Here is a 26,623-nt window from a genome sequence, read left to right on the forward strand (position 1 = left end):
GTAAAGAAGTGGGGCGGTGGTAGCCCAGAGGTGAGGGCAGTGTGTGTGTGTGTGTGTGTGGTGGAGTGGGTTCGGGGGGGGGGGGGCGCATATATCACCAAGGTGCCCTTTAGCAACACAGTTAAACCAGGTAGCTGTGAAGGAGCCACTTAGTGGACAAAAATGGAAGTGCTGGTTGTTCTGGAAATAAAAAATGGAGATGTGAATGTGTGTAGCTGTGAGGCAGAACAACAAAAAATGATTAAAGGAGAGACGGTGTCAACCATTTTATTTTAGTTTTAAAACAGTGTTGTAACAATTAAGTAAAAGCCTTTCTAAAAAGATACATTTTGAGAAGTGATTTAAAAGATGCCACTGATTCTGCAGCTTCAGATCTTCAGGCAGTTCCAGAGCTGAGGGGCCCTGACTGCAAAAGCCTGGTCCCCTTCAGTCCTGAGCCGTGACTTAGGAACAGCCAGAAGGGTCCTGCCTGCCGATCTAAGGCTGTGCTGGTTGTAGGGGAGTAATAACTCAGCAATGGAGCTGGGCGCTAAACCATGACGTGCTTTAAAGGTAATCAGTAAAATCAATCAATCAAAAAGGGACTGGTAACCAGTGAAGAGAGGCTAAAACAGGAGTAATATGATCTTGTCTTCTAGCATGTGTTAAAAGCTGTGCAGCAGAGATGGAATAAAAGCATGTATCACCTTCTCAAGATCAGGTTGACTGAACATGACTGAACGACTTTTGCAACTTGCTTTTCAAATGTGAGGTCACAGTCAAATACTGGCTGCAGGTCTGACATGTGTAGACAGGGAGCCAAGATGTTTCTGTGACATTTGTGTGGACTTTAGAGGACCAAAAAGGATTATTTCTGATTTGTTTTCATTTATCTAGAGAAAGTTTTGGGACATCCAGCACTTTATTTTTGACATATAAGATAAAAAAATGATGAAAGTTGCCTTCTTTGACATAAATAGGCATATAATCTGCATAACAATGGTATTTAATATTTTGTTTATGAATTATATGTCCCAGAGGCAGCATATACACACAGAACAGGAAAGGGCCAAGTATAGAGCCTTGGGGAACACCACGTCAGAGGGGCCACCACAGAGGAGGCATCATCGACGATTAATGAGAAAGTTCTGCTTGCTAAATAGGATTTGAACCAGTCTAGGGCAGTATCCCTGATCCCAACCCACTGTTCAAGGTGATCCAATAGAAAGGAGTGATCAACTATGTCAAATGCTGAGCTGAGATTGAGAAGAATTAAAATTGAACAGTCACCTGCATTGGCTGAAAGTAAAAGATCATTTTATGGGAACAAATTTATCAAAGATGTGATGATTATTCTAAAAGAAGTCACCTGAAACAGCATTTCAGTTTGAAGTATAGTGTCACAAACACAGGAGGGACCCAAACACAGGGCACGGACAGGTTGGTGTGCTAAGAGTTTTTATTGTGGAGTGAGGATCTGATGGCAGGGAATGGGGATCTGGCAACAGCAGGGGTGACTGATGGTTAATGGAGGAGTGTGGCTGGCTTGAGCAGGAGAGAGTGGTGGCCAGTGTGGAATGCAGCTTGGAGGCTTGGAGGTTGCTGGCAGGCAGACAGACAAGCAGGAAGGCAGGCGGGTGATGATCCTGGGACATCGAAAAGCAGGTCAGTACACAAAACACGAAGAAACTGGATCACTAAGAATACAACCTTAGATGGCCTTGAAGTGTAACCACCACCGTGGTTGAACAATCTGGCGAAGTGTGGTTGAAGAGCTGGGGTAGATATGCTGCAAGCTGATAAGCTGATGAGAAGCAGGTGAGCAGACTGGGAGAGGTGATGAGCCGATTGCAGACAGGTGTGCAGGATGAGCACAACTGGGAACCAGGAGAACGAGGAAGGGGAACCACACCCGTGTCAACACACAAACAAACAGAGAGAGATGCTGCGTTTTGAATCAAATACTTCTACTTTTTACTTTTAGTACGTACTGCAGCTGCCCTTACAAAGTACATATTGTTGCATGCCATATGCATACAACTTGGACATACTACTTCATCTGCCATTGCGGCTTCTGTCGTTGCACTGTCAATATGCTGTCATTGGTCTGTGCTCTCTTGGAATGCACCCAGAGACAGACAGGGGAGCACTGGGAACACTGGGAAGGGGAAACACAAGGAAACACTGGGGAATCTTCTGGGGACACGACCACAGCTGCAACATATAGTTGAGTTTCAAAAGTGAAAATACTCTTGAGAAATATAAGACCTCAAAACTTTGCAATACTTGAGCCAATATACTCTGTTACTTCCCACCTCTGTTGACAGGTAGTGCCCAGTCATGCAGTGCACAATTGAGCCAATGAGAAACACAAATGGAGACTACATGAATAAAAGGATCTCGACATCAACCTTGAATCCTGAGCCAAACACCGGTCCCGCTAATGGGTTTCTCCGAGAACCTGACAAGCGGCACATTCTCTAATCCCTCCACTAACCTCTTCCACTAAAGCTTCATAAAAGCTTTATTGTTCTATATAGTTCCACATAATGCGGTCACGCTATTAAAAGGTAGAATGCACTGAACGTAATGTTCATGCTGCTCACCAGTGAAGTGACAGGTAGGTGCAGCAGTAATGGGCTGCTGCAGCGTTTGCAGGGACAGACCGTCGGGTCCCAGAGGTGCAGCTACTTCATCTGATTGAAAGAGTCGAGTTCTGGTTTATTTCTCACATTTGTATCAGATTAAAGAGTCACCGGACTGAAAAGGCTGTGTTCCACCATCAGAGGGGAGATGTGGAATAACTGTGTATCTCCTCTGATGGTGGTTGGTAGCGGGAAAGAACTGATAATAAGTGATTTGTTGTATATTGTTTATTGAGATTCAAACAAAATGGCTAAAGTTAAAGGTAACGTCAGTACTTTTTGAGTACCAACAAGTATTGAAAAATGCTTGTTCATATTCTTATGCTTATTTAATCATTCTTTAAACAGATTTTTCCTGATCTATGACAGGAAAATATTTAAACGTTGGACTGTTAATTATTTAACACTGACACATTGAGCAGTTCGGCATATATTGTTAAATTTGTAAAATGTAAAAAATGATTAAATTTCCCAAAGTTGGGAAAAGAAAAAACATCTTTATCAAAACTCATATTGTATCACAGTGGTATCATGAAAATATCACAATACTCAGCCCTAATGCACACAATGCCACAATGCACATTATACACAGTATGTAGAGCTGATAAGTAGTGATATCAGTATTAAGTCATTCATTTGATAAAAATGTTATCATCAATACTACAGACTTTATTTAACTTGGCAGTGTGATTAGTGGCTTTGTGATCTCAGATTGCTTCCAGTTCATTTCTGTATGAAAACCTAATTGCAGAGACTTGAAATCTGCTTGAGATATATTCATGACAGTGAACTCACCACCTTTATTTTACTAAGTTATGTTGTGATAATACAGTTGTGCACAGGGTTATTCTTACATCACAAGAAACGACCAAATTTACATTCTCCTTTGTCTTTTTATTGATTGTCTTTTATCATATTTAAAGCAACATACTTCATTGTGAAATGCTTTTTTGGCAACTACCAATTACCAGATTATGAAACATTCTTGAATGCACCATTTCTCTAACAAATCAAGTTATTTTTCATAGTTTACTGAAGTAAACTGAAACCTGTGGGAGCAGTGTTCAGTTCACACAGTTCAAAGTTAATGGACTGGCAGCTGCAAAAATCACTGGTCTGGTGGTTTGCTTTATTAAAATGAGTCAGCATGGTTGTGTCATTTTAGCTGTGAAGTTACTTTTTATATACAGTATACATACAAATCACAAATTTGCCACAAGGGGCTTTAACACACAACATACTCTATCCTTAGACCCTCGATTCCAATGAGGAAGAACTCTCCAAAAAAACCTTTAACAGGAAAAAATGGAAGAAACCTCAGGAAGAGCAACAGAGGAGGGATCCCTTTTCCTGGACAGACAGACAGGAAATAGATGTTTTGTGTACAGAATAGACCAAGAAAGCATAATTCATTCACTGGCCATCCTATTAACTGCCCCCCGTTGGCCACTAGAGGACCATCATGTAGTCGGGATCATTGAGTCTCCTCTCTGTGATGCTGATGAATTGTAGGAAGTCTATTTTCTATCACAATGAGTCTCCTTTAAGCCAGAACTGTAACACTTCTTGCAGACTTCCTACTAAAGTGATGGTGAACTGAAGCAAAAACTTTCCCTCTGATGTACTTTTAAATATTTGTTTTGAAGAGATTGAATTTATAGAGTAGCTAAAGGAATTAAAATCAAATCTGGTTATTGATATATTAAAGAAAAACTCACCATCTCCTGCTATGAATAAACCAAAATTATCTAGAGCTGCAATGATTAGTTGATTAATCAATTAGTTCCTTGCTATTTAGATAATAGATAGATTATTTTGATTCTTTTTTTTTAAAGAAAAAAATCCCAAATTCTCTGATTCCAGCTTCTTTAGGGTTAGTATAGGGCCTAACCCTATATTATAGGACTAGGGTTATTTTCTGTATATTATAGGGTTAGGGTTAATTTCTGTATATTATAGGACTAGGGTTATTTTCTGTATATTATAGGACTAGGGTTATTTTCTGTATATTATAGGGTTAGGGTTATTTTCTGTATAGTATAGGGTTAGGGTTATTTTCTGTATATTATAGGGTTAGGGTTATTTACTGTATATTATAGGACTAGGGTTATTTTCTGTATATTATAGGGTTAGGGTTAATTTCTGTATATTATAGGACTAGGGTTAATTTCTGTATATTATAGAGTTAGGGTTATTTTCTGTATATTATAGGGTTAGGGTTATTTTCTGTATATTATAGGACTAGGGTTAATTTCTGTATATTATAGGACTAGGGTTATTTTCTGTATATTATAGGACTAGGGTTAATTTCTGTATATTATAGGACTAGGGTTATTTTCTGTATATTATAGGGTTAGGGTTAATTTCTGTATATTATAGGGTTAGGGTTATTTCTGTTTTTTTTAGTCCTCTGTGACAGTAAACTGAATATCTTTGGGTTGTTGAATGCTGGTCGGAACAAAAGACGACATTTGAGGACGTCATCTTGGGCTTCGGGAAACAGTGATCAACATTTTTCACCATTTTCTGGACCAAACAACTAATTTATTAATTGAGAAAATAATCAACGGATGAATCTGTAATGAAAATAATTGTTAGTTTCAGCCTAAAATGCTGCCTAAACTACATGCTGTCAGTTACAAATTAAACTTTGGCGGCTTTTTGTAACTTGTAATAGTTCATATATCATCACTCTGAGTACACAAATACGCAGTAAGTCAGACTTTTCCCAGCTGTCTATCTAGGAACTTGTACTTTATTAGCATCTTGTTAAACTGGATTAAAACTGCGACGAAACTCTTCACAGGACTCTTCACAAACCACGACACGAGTACAGTTTTCTGAAAAGTAATTCTTTTATTAATATTTTACAATCCTTTATTCATGGTTATGTCATTATTTACTTTTTCAGCGCCACTTTGCAAGTGTCATTATTCCACGCTGTCCTGACGACAACAACAACAAACAAAAAAAAAAACAAACAAAGTAGAGGTGTGAAGAATGAGAGTCTATACAACACTTTTTGTCAAGGGGCAGAGAGAGTTTCACATTTCGGCTCTCGGATTGACCTCTCACCCCTTCTGCTTGTCAAAACAAAAAAAAAAAAAAAAAGAAGAAGTAAACAAAAAAGGTTAAAAGCAGGACTGTCAGTCAAGTGAATAGGTGTAGAGTTGTCTGTCTGTCTGTTTGGCTATAAAAACACCCCACACTCCTGTTGACTGATCTTTAAAAAGCACAGGGGTCCTCATTCTCCTCTGAGTTTAAAATGCTTTCCCCATATCTGAAAAAGAAAAAAAAAACAATCTACCAAAATTAATTCAACAAATACAAAATATAAAGATGGTCTCTCTTCCAGGTGCTGCTCCAAACATTGGAGGATAATATTTGTTTTTTAAAAAAAGCCTTTCGTGAAATGAAAAGGGCCACTGTGGAATAAAGAGGAGCGGCGGGAGAGGGGGAGGGGGAGGGGGGCGGGGAGGGGGGGGGACGCTAGTTGAGATCGTTCCCAAATGAAGTTTAAAAATTAAAATTTTGGTGCAAATCTGTCAGGAAAAGGATTATTTAGGTTGTTGTTGTTGTGCTGTGGAGACGGGAGCTGCTGGCGGATACATTTCCTCATAAAATGATCTATCAAATACTTCCTGAGAAATAAAGGAAATATCTACCTGGCATGAAGAGAGGAGGAGAGGGAGGGAGGGAGGGAGGGAGAGGAGGAGAGCTGGCCGGCTGAGAGAGGAAGAGAGTCAGCGAGAGAGAGAAAGATATTTGGGTTATAAAAAAAAAATAACAGAAGAAGACAAACGGAGCTGCTGTGTGTCGGCAGCTGACTTCAGGGTGTAGAGAAGAGAAAACAAAAAGAAGCTAAAACCACGACTTGTTGAAGGTGAGAACTGGACAACATGTGTGTGTTTATTGTGGGTCCAGTCGGCTCGGTCGAACCCTTCGGCGTGTAAACATGGAGCAGAGAGCTGGAGGACAGAGGAGATGTGGGCAGCAGTGCTGGTGTTTGTGCTGTTCGGCACAGAGAGGAGGAGGAGGAGGAGGAGGAGGAGGAGGAGGAGGAGGAAGAGGGAGAGGGGGAGGGAGGGAGGGAGGGAGAGAGAGAGGAAGGCTGGTGGGAGACTAACCAACAGTCCATCCAGCTGCTGGTAGGATCCAACATCCACAACGCTCACACTGATCACTGCTGGAGCTGTTAAAGGAGCAGTTCACCCAAATTACAGAAACACATTTACTCCTGGTTGTGTCTAATTATGCTGCAAGTTTTGGTTTATTTGTGCAGGTTTTGAGATAAATAACCATCATGATAAGTTCAGCTCACCTGCACATAATGTACAACTGAAACGGTTCCTCCTGTTTATACTGGCTCTGAAGAAATCTAAGTTTCTAAGTCATGGGGGAGGGGCGACGTCTACAATCATTTGTTCAACCTAAATTGCGGCTTCAACAGTCTTGATTTGTCAAATCAGGTGTATATCTTCCAAAGTTACAGTCATTATAGAATCAAATTCAATTTAAAAAGAGTGAATTTCAAAATAAAACACTGTATCTTTGGAAGCTTCTTGATTTGTAGGTAAAATGTGGATTTTGTTCCCCATCTTTTATATTTGAATCACTTTAATATCACCTCTGATTACAGCAACACACACACACACACAAAGGCATGTGAGTATTGAGATAAACTTTAAAAAAAATGTGAACTTATCCTTTAAAAAGATGTGTTAATGGAAGTGAAGCAACTTAAAAAAAAGATCTAACACTACGCAGAAGAATAATCCTCCTCCTCAACACTGAAGCAGAGTAAATTAGTGTAGCGGTAAATATCACCATCAGCATGTTGTTGAGTCAGCAGCTTATTCAGACTGTTTCACCCTAAACTTCAAACATTTACGGACAGTTGGATAGAAAATCTGTCCACGCACGTTATGTTAGTAGTTTGCTGGCAGTCGGTGCGTTAGAAGCTTCGCCGGACGTCTGAAATTTCTGTTTTCAGTTTGTGCTCAAGTTTTGAAAAATTACTTTTTTTTTTTTTCCTGGATGATCAACAGACGTTTCTGTCAGTAGTTTTCATGAGGACTACTTCCTGTTGTAGAGAACAGTCCAGATGAAAGCGTTAAATAGTGAGGTCTGTGGCGTTTCCAGGGTAACGAGGACACCGTTTGTGTTAAGAGACGTCGCTTTTCAACACTATGAGCACCGTGAAAGAAATTCCACTCACTCTGATGTATTTCAATGGAAATCTTAGAAATATCTCAAAACACAAGCAAATAAAAACTATATATATATATGACTGGATACGACTAGAAGTAAGTGAGAAACGGTGGGTTTTTTGTCATTTGGGTGAACTGAACCCCAGAATTTTAGATTAAATTCTGAAATATTTTATCTTTTTTTTTTTTAAAGAACCCTAATCCCACTCCTGTTTTTTTTTGTTTTTTATATCCAAGCTGTGACATAACACTGCCCACAAGGTAAAAGACGGTTACTACAAACACCTCACTCGCTTGTGTTGTCACACTCCTCCACCTTGGCTGGATGGAAGTAGGCAAGGCAGGAAACAAGATATTTTTAGACCTCAACTGGCTGGTAGATTCTTAAAAAAAAAAAAAAATATGAACCAGCCACTTTTACCACTTCACAAGAATACAACAGGACCTCTAAAAGATAGTTAAGTGCAAAAGAGGCCTGTGGCGGAGGCGACGCTGCCACCCACAACCAACATTTACCCACATTTTTGGCTGGTGTGTGTTTGTTTTCCACCCTGGTGGACAGACGGATGGGTTTTTTTTTTTTTTTGGAGCTGCACAGCAGTCTATGGCAGTCATGTTAGATCAAGGCAGAGCTACTTGCATTTACAGGAGGCAGTTTTTTTTTGACTGGATGAAGGGTCGGTGTCTAAGGCTCGTCCAGTGTGGAGGCGCTGAAGCTTTTGTTGTAGCGGCGTCAGGGCAGGAGAACAATGTCGTTTAGCTACTTCGGGTTCACATTAACCGGCTGAGTATAAAAAAAAAAACAAATCAGTTCACATCTCCTCTGACCAGATCTTCTTTATCGTTGCTTCTCGCTAGATTTGCTTAACAAAAGTTCACATTTTCAACCTGCTTCCTGCCCTGCTGCTCCACACGCACAAGCTGTTTTAGGAGATGCTGTAGCACTGATGCCGACCAGATTTAAGGTTGTAGCTTCTGCACTCGTTAGGTTTTAAATACACTTCCACGCGGTTAGTTTAGAAGGGGGGTGGGGGGGTGGGGAAGGGGGGCAAAGCCTGTACTGTTTGATAACCAATTATCTTTGGTTTTTTAAAGGGGCTAGTATAAGAAAAAATGTTTTTAAAGCCAACATAACATAATAACACAATGGGGGAAAAAAAAGTACATGATAGTCTGGATATTATGTGTAATCTTTTTGCCAAAAAAACAAACAAACAAACAAAGTCTTTCTGATTTAAAGGGAGTTCCAGTTCAGGAAAAAGAGAATAGCTTTGATGCAGATGGGAAAAAAAAAGGCCTGATGATGGAGGAGGAGGAAGGAGGAGGGGAGGAAAGGGTGGGAGGAGTTATTACTGCCGGGGGGGGGGTGAGGATGATGAGGCATGGTTCACCCCCCCCATCACCCCCACCCCCCACTTCCGGCTCCGAACGTCTCCTTTTCCCCCCCCAAAACGTGCTGAGGTCAAATCCAGGAATGTCAACAGGTGGACCACCCTTCTTGGTTCGCTTGTTCTCCGTCCGTCCGTCCCTCTCTCACTTCCTCAGCCGTCCGTTTGTCTGTCGGGTCTGTGTTTTTTTTCTCGCTGCAGTCACTGGAGGTCTCGGTCCTCTAGGTACCGGTACTCGAACGTGAAACCTTCCTTCTTCCTCTGGCCCCATTTCTCATAGTCAAAGTAAATGTACGTTCCCTGAAAAGGAAGGAGATGCAAACCAGGACCTTCAGTATTTGGATGAAGTAGCTTAAGAAAGATGCGTGTCAAAGTTATTTCAATGTGCCAGATACGTAAATATAAGCATCAGATCTGACTCCGTGACTCAGATTGGGGCCCAAAAAACTGGTTTAGGACAGTTTCCACTCATTTCCATAAAGTATGAGCATCATTTTTGAAGCTTTGTTACATTATCGTTGCATTTTAAAATCAGCGCACATTCAAAAGGATTTGAAAACATGATGTTCAAGCAAGTTTAAAGAGTCTTCTAATATATTTTCATGTTGTAAAGAAATGAATGGAAACTAATAGACGCCAGGAGAAAAACACTCAAATGAGTAAAAGTCTTTAATTCTGTGACGCTGACCTGCTCAAACTCATCGGTGATGGTCTTGGGTTCTTCGTGCCTCTGAAACCACATCATGTATTTCGTGTGGAACCTCCATGACTGTTTCTTCAGGGCTTTGGCTGCCAGATACTGGGCCTTAGTGCCCTGCAGAGAGGAGACGAGCGAGAGAAGAGAAGAAGAAGGAAGAGGATAGCGGACGGCGGAGAAACAAGGACGAGATAAAAGACGTTGATGGTGGACACACAAATGTTTTGGTTGTAGTTCAGACTTAAAGAAATCCTCAGTTTTATATATAACATTTAATATCTTCCATCAAACTGACTTCCTACATGTCCCATAATTCTACTTTTTAATCAAACTAAGAAAAAACTAAGAAACTAAACCTTGACATTAACTGTCACTTTCAGCTTTCAGCAAACCGTGTTGTTGCAGATCGTAACATTTAGATACGACATGACATTTATCTACGTTTAAGCCCGTTATCTGCAGAATGAGGGGGAAAAAACGAGTTAGGATTTAGACATCGTAATCCCAGCAGCTTACCTCCAGGTAGTAAAAGATGAAGAAGAGAGTTTCTGTGGAAAGCCTCTGGTAAAACTCTACAGTGTCGGAGTGGGGCGGTGGCACCTGGTGGTGGAAAGGCAGGGTGGGGCACGGGTTCCTCATCAGGTACTGCCTGTAAATATACGGACGCAAAGGTGCGTTAGCGGGACAAGGAGGGCAAATATTTAACAGATTTGAGTGTCAATTTGAGCTTCATCAATCAAAAATATCAAAATATGATTGGGTGATGATGGGAAAATGTTGTTTTACATTGATAATGTCAGACATGAATGTTCTGTGTTAGCTGGAAAGTAGCTGTATTATCGAGTATTTTAGAAATTCACTCACTAATCCGACACGCTAATGTTGACAGTAGAGCTACAATTAATGATCGTTGTCATTATGATGTCATGTTGTCATGGAAATCACTTCTGGTTTCATGTTTTTGGGAGCTGTTTGTTTGCTCCCGTGCTCTTCCCCAAACATGACGTAATATCAAGCAGCTGAGGAGCGATTTCAGAGGCAAATGGCAAAAAAAAAAAGAACAAATGAAGTACAATATGTGGCCAAAAGTATGTGGACGCTCCTGTTATTCATAGTTTTGGACATCTTAGGATAGTAAATCTTACAGAATACAATTATATTTTAGACAATCATGTACTTTCAGCTTTGTGGGGCTACAATTAATTTATTTTCTTGAATAAGTGATCAGTTGTTTGGTTTATAAAATGTTAGAAAATTACTAAAACCTAATCATTAACCTCGAATGTCTTGTTTGTCCCAAACAACAATCAATAACCCAAAATATATTCATGTTTACTGTCATAGGAGACTAAAGAAACCAGAAAATATTCACATTTAAGACGCTGCAACCAGAGAATTTTGGTATTTTTTCTTTAAAAAAATTACTCAAAATGATGAATTGATTGTCAAAATAGTCGGTGATTCATTGATCGACTAATTGTTGCAGCTCCAGTCGTCAGTAAACTTGATGTGAAGTTCTTGTGGTTGAACAGTGTGAATCAAAAACACAATAATATCACACTAACATAACGTGTTAGACTGATAACACTGCTGCTGAGTTACAGCGTCCGACCAACATCCTCCTCATGTAAACACACGTCAGCTGATTCAAATCAAACAAAGTAGAAGTTATGTGGCTGAAATCAGTGAAAAGTGAATTATAGTTATTAAAGGAACAGGTGGAATTTTCCTGTCACTCTTTTTTTTTTCTTTCTCTGCTGACATCTGTATCTTGTTTTAAACATAGAAGAAAAAAATCACTGCAGGGTGTGTGTGTGTGTGTGTGTGTGTGTGTGTGTGTGTGTGTGTGTGTGTGTGTGTGTGTGTGTTTGTGTGTGTGTGTGTGTGTGTGATGGAGTACAACAGGTACTGTGGGACAAAGAGGGTTTGAGTGTTTGGATTTAAATGTCAATTGTACCTGTGTGGGTTGACTGTATTGTAGATACAGCAACACTATTCTCTCTTCTCTAATTGTGGCTGGTGAGTGAGTGTGTGTGTGTGTGTGTGTGTGTATGTGTGTGTGAGAGTGTGTGTGAGAGTGAATGTGTGAAAACACAAAGAATCTGCTGATTATGCACCACATCCTCAAAAAGTTACAGAGTTAAAGCTGCAAATTGCTGTTTGTAAAATCTGCTTTCATCAAGTTTTCATCCATTTTTTTAAATAAAATTTCAAAAAAAACTGATTAAGTCGAAATAAAAATCTACAATAATGAGCCTTAGTCAGTCAAACAGTGGTGGAAAGTTCATTGACATAATTTAGTCATTTTATATATTACATTATTCACTGTGTATATCGGGTCACTATGACCTGTTGCTGCTTTGAGAAGCCAAATCTATGTTCAAATATAATGACAATAAAGATCTTAATTGATCTTATTTGATGTTTGAGGTTTTCATATTTAAGTATTTCCATTTTCTGCCACTTTATACTTAAACTCCACATCATGTCTGAGAGAAATATTATAAAATAAATATAAATATAATTAAATTTAAATACAAAATAGATCATTAGTTTATCAAATGTGAGGCACTATAATAAATTAACTAACAGTATAATAAGCAGTTGGTTATATTTTAATGCATCAATAAAAATAATTCAATAATAGTAAATATATAAGAATATAATCCTGTAAAAAGGGTCATTTTGCATTATTAGTACTTTTACTTTTGATACTTTTGGATAATAAATAAATATATTTAAAAAAAACTTTTTATGATATAATAATGTTGTTGATAATACTTTTATACGTTTACTTAAGTACAGTACTTTAACTTGTGACAAGTAATTTTGAGTTGAGAATCATTAATGACTGTCGTAAATAAAGTATAAACACTGTTGTCTCCGACTCTGCCGACTGCTGCAGGACGGCGAATCATCACGCGTCACTTCACCTGATCCTCTCGGAGTCGGACGGGTGGGGCATGTGCGTCCACACCGCCTCCTCCATGGCCTGTTGGTAGAGCTGGTCTTTGGACAGGGGAACCGGCCCCAGCGGGCAGACCCCCAACGACGGGGGGATGCTGACCTCTGACAGCGAGGGCTGAGGTGCTGACGGGGGGCCCGACGGGGCCGTAGTACTGGGGAAGATGTCTGGGGGGGCGGGAGAGAGAGAGAGACAGAGAGAGACAGAGAGACAGGAGGGAGCGTTAAAGTGTGCGGAGGAGATTTGAAAGGGGTGAAGGAAACGGAGGGGAGGATGGAGGGAGGAGGGAGGGATTCGGGATTTGAAGACAGAGAGACAAAGAGGGAGAAGTTGAGTCAGGGATGATAATATCATCATCAAGTTTTGTTCAGAGGAGGCTGAGAGTGGGAGGTGAGATGACATTTTGTTCCATTAAACTACAGCTTTTCTATTTCTGCTCTGTGGCAACCCTCTATCTCCTTTTATTAAGGTATATATGTGTGTGTGTGTGTGTGTGTGTGTGTGTGTGTGTGTGTTACCTGGGGTGAGGTGCAGGGAGGGCACGTCTCCCTCCATCCCTGAGCTGAGTGCTGCTCGCTCGGCCATGGACTTCAGGCTGCTCAGAGGCTCCTGGGGCTGATGAGGACAGACAAGGGGACTCATGGGAAAACAGATTCTACTGGACGTGTGCGCACAGTTATCGTTCCTGCCCCTACGGAGGAACTCGTAGTTCCCGCACCAGTGATAATGTTGTCATGGAAATCACTTCTGGTTTTTGGGGCTGTTTTGTTTGCTCCCGTGCCCTTCCCCAAACACGCTTTTGACGTAATATCGGGCAGCTGAGGAGCGATTTCAGAAGCAAAAAAGAACAAATGAAGTACGCTATGTGGACAAAAATATGTGGACACTCCTGTTTTTCATAGTTTAGACACCTTAGGATGGTAAATATTACAGAATACAATAATATTTTAGACAATCATGTACTTCCAGCTTCATGAGGAACGCTTTTTCCTGTTTCATCATCACCAAAATATGAAGGAAAGCCTCCCCAACAGCAGATGTATGCCCATAGTTTTGGAATAACATGTTCAACAATCATACAGGTGTAATGTTAAGGTGTCCGCATACTTTTGGCCATGTCTACCTGAATGTCTAAACTGCAAAATTCTCTCAAAGAGAATAAAAAGTTTTGAAATACAAAAAATAATCCATCAGAGCTGCTATAAACAACCTTAGTAGACCGTCATCTTCTTGAAAACAAAACTATAAAAGGACGTTTTCATTATAAATAAACAGAAATAATATTGATTATTCAATATCTGAGATAAGATTTACTGTTATGATCTATTTTCTCCTCAAGATGTCAGAAAGCAGCATCAACTTGTAAATCTTAAAAACATTCAAACTCCTTCACTTGCTGCACATTTAATTGTGTTAAAGATTTAATTCAAATGGATTAAATTGTCTATTTTTGGTCATTAATTCTACTAACAATAACCAATAATGGAAAAGAACACATCTCTAAATTAACATACATATTCAGACGCTTCACTATGGCAACAGGTGCTTCCTGTTTGCTTTCATTTTCTCTAAAAGTGGATTAAAGTGCACCTGCGGCAAACTGAATTTATTGGAGATGATTTAGTAAAAGCACACACACCTGTTCATATAGAGCAGGATCCCACAATTACAACTGTGTAGAAATAAACCTTAATATAACCCATTTGAATTAAATCTATAACACAATACAGTGTGTGAGGACTGGAAGCGTCTCAATACTTGAAAATGCGACTGGTAAATCCAGTAGAAGATGGTAACAGATGTGTTACTTTACACGGTTTCAGTGAACATTAACTGTTTTACAGCTGTGAAGAGAGAAATTTACGCTGATGAAGTTTCCTCAGAGAGTTCACCTCAGGGTGACTGTTGCTGTTGAATTATTCTGTTATTCATTTATTCTCTTTTGTCAGAATCTGTTAGCGGCGCCTGAAATATTTTTTCTTGAACTTCAAATAATAAAAGAGTCGTAATGAGAGAATAATAATCCTCCCTTTGGATTTCACTTGTTGGCAGAATTAATAAACCACAGTTGAAGAAAAGGCAATTTTCACTGCAAATTAATAGTCTGTGGAGATTCTTTTTTTTTTAACTTCCAACCATCATATCCTGTCTATAAAATCCCAAATCCACAGATGGAAAAAAAAAGCAGAGAAAAAACCTCACAAACAGTTTCTGGTGCAACTTAAAGGAAAGAAATCCTCAGTTTTATATGTATCCTTCCTTCCTACATGTCCCAGAATACCTTTCAAACTACACAAGTTTAGGAGCAAAGTAAAGATAACCAGTTGATTATTTGACCATGTTGGAGTGTCAATGATTCTGCTTTTTAATCAAATCAATCAAATCAATCGATCGATCAATCTTGCGGCTGGTCTCACCTTGATGCTGTCGGAGGACTGTGAGTAGGAAAGCGGCCCGTTCAGCAGGCTGCCGCCGCTCACCGTTTTGGCTTCGCTGTAGGAAGCTGGCGACGGAGAGCTGGACGACAAACTCATAGAGCCCAGTAAACTGGGACCAGTGTCCTTACTGGGGAGGGAGAGACAGAAGGTGAGAGGGAGGAACAAGATATAAACCATGAGGTAAGAAGTTTGGGTGTTAATGAACAACATTAAGTTAAAAAAATGTTTATTTGTTACCATTTCTATCAAAAAATTAACTATTAAAAAGGAGGTAAAACACTAAAATTAGCAGGTGAAAGAGGTGAAACTCTACTAATCAATTCAACTCTGATATATAACTTCAGTCTGCTCCGTCATACTCACGGCTGATTGGCTGTCGAGGTCAAAGACGAGGGTTGGCTGCTTTGTGATTGGCTGGCACTGTTGAGGGCGGAGTCTGTTGTGCTGTCTGCTACCACAGCGCTGTAACCTGTGATGTTACGGAGAGAAAGAGAAGAAGAAGAAGCAGCAACCACGTAAGTTACAAATACTGGAAAGATCAGTGAAATAAGAACAATGTGGAGGTTTAAAACATCCACATTTAAGATTTAATGAAAAACTACATGAGCTGCAAACTATAATGAAGCTTTTTTGGTGTTTTTTTGCACCTTAGATGTAAACAAAGACATTAAAGGACATGGACACGCTTTAAACTCTTATATTTTGTTTGCTCTAAATAAAAAAAAACAAACCTAAAAAGGATTTTTCAATAAACTGAACTGACGACTGTAGTTTTACTTTAGAAATAATGATTCAAAGCGACAGCGTTCGTCTGTATCTAAAGCTGTGTGACAGTGTAATGATTGTGTCAAAGGATGAATTTGACTCCAATAAGGGTTTGGATTAGATAACTCGCATTTGAAGAACATCCTTGTGTGTTATTGCTCTGTTAATCACTTTCTGATCAGCTAATCAATCACATTTTGTGCCTGAAATGTCTAAAGCAGAACTATATGAAGGTTCTGGAGGAGCAACGATCCTTCTCAGAGTTTCCTTTTTAGTATTTTAATCTAACTTTAAACTAACTTTAAGGACTCTCTGGTCGCTGCAGCCCTTGCAGACCTCAGATACTCACTAGTGCTACCGTTCTGCTTCTGTCGGCTCGGCGGCCTGACCGAGAGCGACGAGTTTCCTCCCAGCACTCCGCTCCCTGCTGATCCCGAGCTGCCTCCGTTGCTCCCGATGATTCCTACGCCGCTTCCCGGCGCTAAACCTCCTACCGGGCTCGGCGCTACCAAGGAAGACCCCTGCACCCCTGACTGACCGGAGCCCAAACCCAGAATCCCAGAGCCGACACCGGTCATCCCCGGTGCCGGGCCCAGAAGACCTCCCGTGGTTGACGTCGGCCCGCCGACTGTGATGCTCCCGCTGCCGATGGACCCCACCGCGCTGTTGGTCGTCGTGGTGCTGACGCCTCCCAGAGAGCCCAGTAGACTGGAGCCCACCGCGCCTGAAGCCGCCGCCTGAGCGTAGGGCGCCGGAGTGGAGCCGGACAGGAGGCCCGCCATGGTGCTCAGGGACAAACCGAGGCCTCCGGACATCGGGCTGGTGGTGATGGAGCTGGACATGGCGCTTTTCCCCAGGGAGAGGCCCAAGCTGAGGCCCAGGCTGTTGGAAGTGGGCGTGGGCCCCGACGGAGCCTGAGGCTGGGAGTTTGAAGTGAAGAGCCCCTGTGTGCTGGCGTTGGGGGGAGAGGAGGCCGAGGAGACGGGGTGACTGTTGGTCGAGCTGCTGGGGTTGGTGATAGGAGCTGAGGAGGAGGAAGAGGAGGAAGAGGAGGAGGAGCTAACTGAGTTTTTGGCCTGCTGCTGCTGCTGCTGCTGCTGCTGCTGCTGCTGCTGCGCTGACGGGTGCGGCTGCTGCTGGGTCGCGTTGCTGTAGCTGCCGGCCGAAGTGTTGGAGAGGAGACCCCCCAAGCTGCCTAGATGACTGTTGCCCCCGGAGCCGCAGCTTCCACCACCGGCGATGGTCGCCATAGAGACCAATGAGGAAGAGGTCAGTCCCGAGACGGAGGAAGAGGAGGAGGAGGAGGAGGAGGAGGAGGAGGAAGAGGAGGAGGAGGAAGAGGATAGAGAGGAAGAGGGGTTGCCGTTCTTCACAGGTGACTGGAAGGAAAATAAGAAAACGTGAGAAAGAGGAGCTTCATTGATGGAAGTAGAAGAGTTAATACTGATGATATATTCAGGATAATAAACAGTATTAATATGGTTTTGGCTTCTGTCTGGATTATCTTTGTTTGACTGTTTGGTTGTTTAGTCTCTAAAACATCAGACACATTTCACAGAAGCCAAGTGAAGTCTTCAAATTGCTGGTTTTGTTCGACCAACAGTTCAAAACTCCAAATTATTTAATTTACATTGATATAAAAGAGAAAAAAAGCAACAAAATCTCATAGTTTAGAGGCTATAAATGATCAGATTTTGTCCGTTAATGCATCCAAAAATCAACTTAATTTCAGCGCTTTGTTACAGGGTTGTTGTCATGATTAAATGCAGCATTAACTGCAGTTTTCTGTCTTCCTTGTGACTGCAGACGTGCTTTCTGTGTCCTTTGACTCACCTGACTAACTTCACTGTCTGTTGAACGTCCCCTCTTCTTGTCATCTTCTGAGTTCTCCTGAAAAACATTTAGAGCAACACTTGTAAGCCTCAATCTAAAGAAGAACCACTGTAGAGTTAAAAATGTTTTAAAAGAGCTTGTGACTAGAGAGGTTTCTGGTGCAAATCCTCAACAAATTTAAGAACTGAAACCTAACTTTCACCAGTATTTGAAGGGTGTGTCGACCAGTTCTCAGTTGTAGAAAAGTGAAATGTGTAAAACTACACCAACTGAACTTCACATATCTTACTGGAATCATCTCACAAGCCTTCCTTTACATTTCCTTTCATGTCAAAGTATGACTTCATCGTCAGTAGCGCCGATCGACGCCACGCCTCCTATTCAGACGCATCAGAACTATAATAACTACTCTCACTACCGTACTGCGTGTGGGCGGAGAGGAAGAACAGATGATATAATGACAATAAGAGCAGAAGGCAGGGCGCTACGATAGCAGATACAAAGGCAATTATTGCACATTTATATCTTAAAATATTGACCTGACTTGACTTAAAAGTGAGCGTAACAATGGGATGAATGTTCAGACGTCGTTACAACCATTAGTCAATGAAGAGATAAAAGCCTGGAGGGTGTTTTTGGTGGAAATGGCTGAAGAAAAGTTTCTTTATTGATTTGTAATAGAGATTTTCACTTTTTTAGATCACAGGTGACAAAATGTAGAAAGTATCAACTTAAACTTGGTCCACATGACTTTATTATTCTTTTTAATTCCTTGTAATTGCATGAAAATCTTGCTAAACTCAAATTTGGAGCATCAAATATTTGCAAAACGTATAAATTGCATTGCATTTTATGACCACAAACGAAACTTATTACCACGTTCTGATATTCCAAAGTGCAAGAATGGTCGATTTGCACGTGATGAAACTAGTTTTAAGTGAAAGTTTTCTTACCGTAGTGCAAGTGGCAGGTGAGGGGGGGATGGGTGAGGATGAGGTGGTGGAGGTGGGTGTGCTGCTGGAGTGTTGGAAGATTTCGTCCTCCAAGTGCGAGTGTCCTGGTGGCGAGGTGGCGACCAGTGTCTGAGCTGCAGGGAGACACACACAGAGAGAGATGCAGAGAAGAGAGAGAAGAAGAGTTCAGAGGCGGCGGTGAGTATGGTCAACAGCTGTGTGGAAAAAACAACATCAACACACTTGTTTTTCTTTTTTAGGAGCTTTATGGTACTAACTTATCTGCTCGTCTGATGGGTTTAATTCTCTGGAAAACTCAGGAGAAGAGTTGCAATGGGTGGTCGGTTCTCTGATCTATTTAATCTGTTCAACTGTTTTAATAATCAAATAGTTGTTGAGTTATTTGTCATGAAAAACAAGTCAAATATTCTCTTGTTCCAGCTTCTTAAATATGAATATTTCTGGTTTATTTAGTCTTTAACAAGATGCGTCAAAACGAGACATTTGAGGACGTCATCTTCGGCTTTGGGAAACAGCGATCGTCATTTTTCACCAGTTTCTGATGTTTTATAAACCAAACAACTAATCAATGAATCGGAAAAATAGTTGCAGCCCTACTCAGGAGACACCGACGCTCATGAAGTCAAGACCATCTTCTTCAAGGACAAGTCGACTCCGTAGTTCATGGATCAGGATCGGAGTAAATCCGCTGATATTCAGCACAAAATATAACCGGTACGTTTCTTTCTATAGAATTTAAAATGTACGAGTTTCTTGAGGATCAACAAAGATGTGCTTCGATCTGATTTGTCGAGTGATTTGTCCAAAGAAAGCTGGATGTTTAAACGATGGCTGAACTTCTTGACAACACGATAAAAGGATTAAACTGACGCTCGGAGCTGCCGACATGCAGAGTCTCCCATTAACCACAGTTCGTCCTTTACTTACGGATGTCCTCCAGATCCAGGTCGTCGTATAGGAACTCATTCTCCTCGAAGTCCGGATCCTGTGAGGAGTCTAGATAGTACTCCACATCATCCTTTGTAATGACAGAACACATGAAAGAGACGGATAACAGGCGCGTTAATTCATACTGTAAATCTGCACGAGATAAAAGAGATATAAACATGTGCAAAACAACACAAAAAGTGAGCATTTGCAATAAGAAAAAGACATTTAATGTAAAGAAATGCGTCATGGTGGACTAGTGGATAAGATGTATAGATTCTGGGGAGCTTTGTTGCTTATCTTGCTCCTTTTTCTTTCCTTCATGGTTTCATATCTGCATCTGAATTTTTATCAAATAAGGTTTCATACAGTCTGAAACCTCCGGAGCTCTCGGGTCAGCTGTTCTGGTCTATTTGTGGTTCCTGAAGTAGTAAAAGTGCTTCTATACTGCTCACATCTGGAAGATGTAACTTGAAGATTCCAGACTAGAGACACATCTGTCTGCCACGGCTGTTAATTATCTCTTAAAGCTGCACTTCATATTTATTGTCCTTTATGCTGCCTTTTTAAAAAGGATATGTTCAAAAGTCTGTCTGACAACAATAGTGAGGCATGTTTTCCTTGCTGTAATCATTCCTCCTGTTCATACTGACCATTAGAAGATCACTTCATCATGCACTTATGATGTAAGTGATGGGGGACAAAATCCACAGTCCTCCTTCTGTGCAAAAATGTATTTAAAAGTTCATCTGAAGATAATAAGTTAGTCAAATAAAGTGGATATCTTCCACATTTACAGTCTTTTTAGTAAGAAATTCTGTGTTTTTTGTGTCTCCACAGACAATCAGCTGCAGCGGATCGTAACAAAAAGAGGGAATTTGGCTTTAAAAAGACTGTAACTTTGAAAGATATTGACTTGATTTAACAAATTTGGACGCTGAAGCTTCATATTAGCTTCAAAAAAAAAACTTTTAAATGCATTTTTGGCCGCAGAAGGAGGACTGTGGAGGATTTTGTCCCCCATCACTTATATTGTAAGTGCATTATGAAGGGATCTAATGGTCAGTGTGAACAGGAGGAATGAATCATATGTTCATTTGGGCTCCTGACTGCTTTAATGTTGCTTTACTTTTCTCAAATTCAGTGTATTTTATTGTTACATTAACATCTTTTAGTCTTGTTTTTATTTTTATTCCTGTTCTCATGTGCTTTTTCATCATGTAAAGCACTATATGATGCAGAAATAATAAGTAAATGTCAGAAAAGTCCACCGAGGCTTTATCTTCTCAAGACATAAACAAACCTTGATCTTCCTGATGGCGTCCACCTGCACTGAGTCGTTGTCCAGCATCCTCAGTATGGTCTCCAGCATCCGGATGTGGTATCGATGCTTCTCGATGAACTTCTTTAACTCCTCGATCCGGTCCTGTTTCTGTGGGAGCAGCATGCAGTGGGGGGGGGGGGGGGGGGTGGGGGGGGGACGGGAGGGGATAGACAGAGAACAGAAGAGTCCCAAAGTCAGACTTTAAAAGCTGTTATCCTGTGTTTTAATATCTTGAATATTGTGTCTAAAACCTCTGATATGAAGACGTTTCCTCCTGAACCACAAATACATGAAAACAACCTGTTAAATCTGTTTTATTTGTATGAATTTCACACTTTATCACTCAGACTCTCATGGAGGCTCAGTGGAGGCTTTTGACATCCTTGAGTTAGCTTTTATACACAGACAAGAATAAAATCAAGGTATAAAAACACTTTTTAAACTGTAATATATGGTATTAAAAAGGTAATCTAACATGCTGCGGCTCCACTTTGACGTATTCCGACGCAAAACACGAATAATCCGATTTAACTCAATTATTTATTGAAATAACAAGAAGCAGAAAAAAGCATTTCAGAGTGAAAACAAGCAGAACAGTTTAACAAAATGAAGTAAAAGCATGTTAAAATTTTAAATAGTAAAACAAAAAAAAAACATAAGATACAGAAGTATATAAAAGGTATAGCACTGTGCTGCTGCTGCTACATGTGCACTTTCTGGCTTAATGCATCATACAGCACGTTCACAGGATCGCTTGTCATTTCAATATTTAATTCTTCGACTCCTCTACGGTTGATTCATACGTGTTCTCGGCCACTTTAATGTGATGCTCTGTTCTTTTTTTTTTTTTTCTTTATGCACATAATTGACTTCATATCCGAAAGTTTTTCCAGGGAAACAAAACTTGTAAATCAGATCAAACGTGTGCATCTATTCCGGATGCAGACATGAGAATAGAAAAGGAGCACACGTGTAAATCTTCGGCTGAATTGACGTGATTAAAAAAACACCACAGCTGTTAAAAAAAAAAACACTGGCAGGACACTTTAGACATATGTTGTGCATTAGTGGAGGCATCAGAGTGGAACATATTAATGTGTTTCATCGTAATACATATTAATGCTGCATCAGCACATGTCGGGAACATTAAGATATTTCTGTACTGAGGCTCCACAGGCTAAATATAAACCCTCGACCTGATGATCTGTGTCCAGCGTTGAGTATAAAAGAAAACATTTTTTAAACCCTTACGTGACACATTTTAAAAATCCTTTAGGTCAAAAACCAAAATAAAGCTTTTAGGAAACAAACTTGAGCTTTATTTCTCACTGGTTTCAGGTTTATGATCATAGTTACAAGCTTTTTCATCCTGACTGAGCGAGCGAACCGTTCAGCCAGCGATTCTGACCGCGTACAAGCGACTAATGGTGTTTTAAAGTAAACACACGTCAAAGGGAGTAAATAAATAAAAAGCATGATGTCGGTTAAAACCCCTCTCAGGGCGGGAAAAACCCTCCCATGACCCCCCCCTTCATTTATAAAATATGTTGATGTGCAAAACAGCCGTTTCCCACTGTGATCAAAAGCCTTTGAACCTGCATTTAAAAGATCATTCAGTGTTTTTATTTCAATTTCATTCACTGGAACTGAACTTTCTGAACTGGTATGTACATGTGTGTCTGTATGTATTATTATTTGAAAGCTCTACCTTATTATTTAAAGGTAGAGTCAGTCATTCTGAGAGAAAGATTGTTGATATTTGAACTAAACTTCCCTTTGTGCTCCTCGGACAAGCTCTGCTCCCCGAATTCATGGACTCGCATTGCCATGGCAACGACCAAAAGAGAAATATGGTGGAATCCAGAGCGATGCGTCAGCTGTAGAGTCACTTCTGTTCCTCTCACACATTATCAAGACTGGAAAAAATGTTGTTTTTTTTTTTTTTTGTGTCTGATGTGAGAACAACAGTCCGTCCACACTCTCTTCTGCTGCTGCTGCAGCTCCTCGGGAAGCTGAGAGGACAACGGCCGGACAAACTTTCACACCTTCACCGAGCTGACTGACGACAGATATTTACTGAACTAAAACAGTTAACATGTTGCCTCCACTGGAAGAAATCAACAGTGTTTGTATTTATTGATTCACTGATACTGTTAATAAGTTCAACACTAGGGCTGTAGTCTCCTGGTCGATATGCTCTCGTCCGACTAAATTGTCATTGGTCGAATAATCTCCGTGTTCCTCTCATAAGGAGAAAAGATTAATCTATCATTTCCTGCAGCGGGAGGGACAGACTAACAAATTACAGATTATTATTCAAAACACCCCCGTTGACAACCTCTGTGTCGTTGCCGGGGAAACTATTGGTATTGTAGCTCCGTTTAGGAATAGGACATTGCGTAGTATGTTTACCTAGCGGGCGGGAAAAAGACGGTGGATGCGAGCGGAGTAGAGGAAAAGGTTAGTGGTGAGTTGTCAGTCTGGCAGTAAATGTACAGGACAGACTACAGTGTGTCAGTTAATAAATGCTAAAAAGTCACGTCTGTTGTTTCCCCGAGTGCTGGACAAGTGAAGGAGGTTAGCTCAAAAGTTAGCAACAATGAGTTAGCATAACCTGAAGACGCGAAGAAGAGAACGGAGAAATGTGTGGCCGCTGAGCTCGCTGTGCATCGTTACATCTGACGCCCCTCCCCTCCCGCCACTAATCTATTAGTTGAAGATTATGTATGATTTCCTGTTCGAGACACATATATAGCAAACTATTTGTGTGATTTAAACAGCTTCCTGCTCAGATTACACTTCACTGAACGCGATAGAAACAGATTCAAAGCGTAAAATAAAATGGAAGCTGTTTGGTGAGAAAGCACTTTCTGTGTGAATTAGACACGGCCTCTCTCTCTCTCTCTCCCCCCCCCCCCCCCCCAGTTCACCAGTCCTCCCACCGTTCAACTGGTGCTGGAGACGGGAGACTGTCATGTCCTACACACAGACGGCTGCTCTTGTCCTGTGCACGAGCGCTGCTGCTGATTGGCTGGAGGCGCGTTGTGTGGCTCAATCCGAGCCGCTGTGTTCAGAGTCAGTGCTGCGTATGAACGCCGGACAGATAGCGGACCACGAGAAGACAAAACCTTTAATGTAGGTCCTGTTTTAATGTAGATCAAGAGGATTCTGCTCAGTTTGTCACGTTTAATGTTATTTTAGGTGCATATTGGTGAGAAGAAACATTCATATGATGGAGATTTCTCTTTGTATAACGTAGTTAAAGCCTGAAACATGATTCTGTGTCTGCTGCACATATTCCAACATCACTGTCTGCCAAAATCCTTGGATAATAACGTTGCTGCTTTTCTCGAAATGCAAATGAAGCAGAAGAAAAAACTGAAAAGTTTTCAACCTTGGAAAAAAAAAAGAAAGTCTGACATCACTGCCTAATTCATTATTCCAAATATAATAACAGACACTCAGTAGTTCACTTTGTAGTGAGCAGTTCAGACACTTATGAATCATCCTCGCTTTGCATCATATCTGCCAGCCGTCGCCTGATAGAAACCTGCTCTATACTATAAAAACTATAGAAAATCACCAGACTTATCCTTTAAATTCATTAAATTCATTTGTTTGGTGCACAGGGCAGCATGTAGTCAAGAGTTGAGATGTTAGAGGTGTGCAGCAACCTCTTCTCTTCATGCCTGTATGATGTTGATGTTCATTCATATACTGTACATACTGTATATTTCAGCATTAACCGGCAATCAATCAGGACACTTAATTGGTTTGGGTTGACTGACGCAGGATCATACATATCATTTTGAAGTCTGTATGAAATCTGAAGGTCAAGAAACTGATACCAGCTCTACATCTCCTAGAAGATATTCAGAAGATATCCACTGATATATTTCAGTCCTACGCGTTTGGCCGACTGCACAAACAAAAATAAATCCCTCTGGGTCTCATTTATAAAAAAACAACAACAACACACAAACAAAAAAATAAAAAGTCCTTTGCACATATTGTATGCTCAGAACAAATACGAGCCAATTACAGAGAAACTGAGTCAGCTGCACATATTTTCCTATGACGTCATTTTTTTTCTTGTGTGTATGAGATACGAACACTGTACGACTCAAGATCTGCTTGTTCTTTACTTCTGTGTTTACTGCGCTGTGTCGTCAAGGGTAACGCTGAAGAGCATTTTTTTTATAAATGAAGCCGCTGGAGAGGACTTAAAAGGGGAAAGTGAGTGAGTGAGAGAGAAATAAAAAGAGAAGTGGTCAGCAAGGTTGTCCTTATCAGAGCAGAGACAGATGATGAATGGAGGACACACTACCTGACCTGAGAGAGGGAGGGGGAGGGGGGGGGGGGCTGCGAGGCTGACCGACCGGTCTGTGTCAGCTTATAAAGAAAGAAAAATAACCAGGAGGAAGAAACTAGAGAGAGGGAAAAATAATGAATGATTCAGAGACGACTGAGCACACTGACCTCCTTGTCTCCTTTCTTTTTTCTCGTCTGGACCGACAGAGACTCCACTTCGCTCTCGAACTGGTCCACCTGCATGTTCAAGGTGTCTATCGTATTCTGGAGGAAGACAGGAAGTAAAAAAAGAAAGTTATTATCCACCTGTGATGTTAAAATGATTCAGCTGGTTATTAGTGTTAACTTAACCCCCCCCCCCGAAAATCTTGTTTTTGCTGCCCTCTAGTGGTTTAACGTCTCGGCTGGCCGCGGTGATGTAGAGGTGTACTCCAGGACACGCTGAAATCACTGCTGGGTGTGGTTACAGATGTCAAACGGGCGACAAAATAAAGATTTTTAGTCTGGTGTTTAAATCAATCAATATGTTTTGGAGATTTTGATAATCGGTTAATTGTTTTGAGTCATTTTTTTAAAAAGAAGAAATGTAAAAATTCTCTGGTTCCAGCTTCTCGAATGTGAATATTTTCTCGTCGTCTATGACAGGAAACAGAATATCTTCGCGTTGTGGACAAAATAGGATGTTTGAGGATGCCGCTTTGGGAAGCTGTGATTGACTCTGACATTTTATAGACCAAACACCTGATCGATTCATTGAGAAAATTGACAGATTAATTGATAATGATCAGTAATTGCAGCCCTACTCGTGGCACATCGTCAACAGCTGCATATGTCGGTTATGAGCAAGTCGACTAAAGAGTAAAATTATGTTTTTTAGTCATTTTTAAAGTCTTAAAGAAGTAATACTACACAATAATTCACAGGAAAATTAGCAAAGACTAGACAAAAGAGTGAACAAGTATTTCTGCTTTCCTGTCCTGTTAATTGACTCACTAACGACCCCTTTAGATTTCAGATGACACCTTGGTTTAGTCTATAAAATGTCAGAAAATAGCAAAAAAAATGCCCATTACAATTGCACAGAGCCTAAAGTGACATTTTTTTAATTAAAATAAATGTGATTAAATGAAATTATTTTAATTTAAACAGCTTTCTGTTCATCAAACA

At 40.6% G+C, this 26,623-nt stretch overlaps 1 protein-coding gene across 2 annotated transcripts in view; it reads right to left on the reverse strand.

Annotated features, from left to right (window-relative positions):
* Window positions 1-5,455: 5,455 nt before the first annotated feature.
* Window positions 5,456-26,623, reverse strand: part of LOC121913310 (CCR4-NOT transcription complex subunit 3-like) — a 39,122-nt gene continuing 17,954 nt past the window's right edge. The window contains exons 7-19 of one of the 2 annotated variants that reach the window (XM_042435991.1): window positions 25,625-25,720; window positions 21,125-21,247; window positions 19,822-19,912; window positions 18,874-19,007; window positions 17,921-17,977; window positions 16,437-17,466; window positions 15,686-15,791; window positions 15,302-15,449; window positions 13,403-13,499; window positions 12,853-13,051; window positions 10,436-10,568; window positions 9,911-10,036; window positions 5,456-9,522 (exon numbers count right to left, since the gene is read on the reverse strand). In XM_042435991.1, the coding sequence (XP_042291925.1) occupies window positions 9,424-9,522; window positions 9,911-10,036; window positions 10,436-10,568; window positions 12,853-13,051; window positions 13,403-13,499; window positions 15,302-15,449; window positions 15,686-15,791; window positions 16,437-17,466; window positions 17,921-17,977; window positions 18,874-19,007; window positions 19,822-19,912; window positions 21,125-21,247; window positions 25,625-25,720 (2,439 nt within the window). In that variant the 3' untranslated portion in view covers window positions 5,456-9,423. Of the gene's footprint in view, window positions 9,523-9,910; window positions 10,037-10,435; window positions 10,569-12,852; window positions 13,052-13,402; window positions 13,500-15,301; window positions 15,450-15,685; window positions 15,792-16,436; window positions 17,467-17,920; window positions 17,978-18,873; window positions 19,008-19,821; window positions 19,913-21,124; window positions 21,254-25,624; window positions 25,721-26,623 lie in introns of both variants that reach the window. The other variant, XM_042435990.1, reaches the window with a different exon arrangement.

The sequence above is a fragment of the Thunnus maccoyii genome, chromosome 15, assembly GCF_910596095.1.
Source record: "Thunnus maccoyii chromosome 15, fThuMac1.1, whole genome shotgun sequence".
In the NCBI taxonomy this organism is placed as follows: Eukaryota; Metazoa; Chordata; class Actinopteri; order Scombriformes; family Scombridae; genus Thunnus; species Thunnus maccoyii.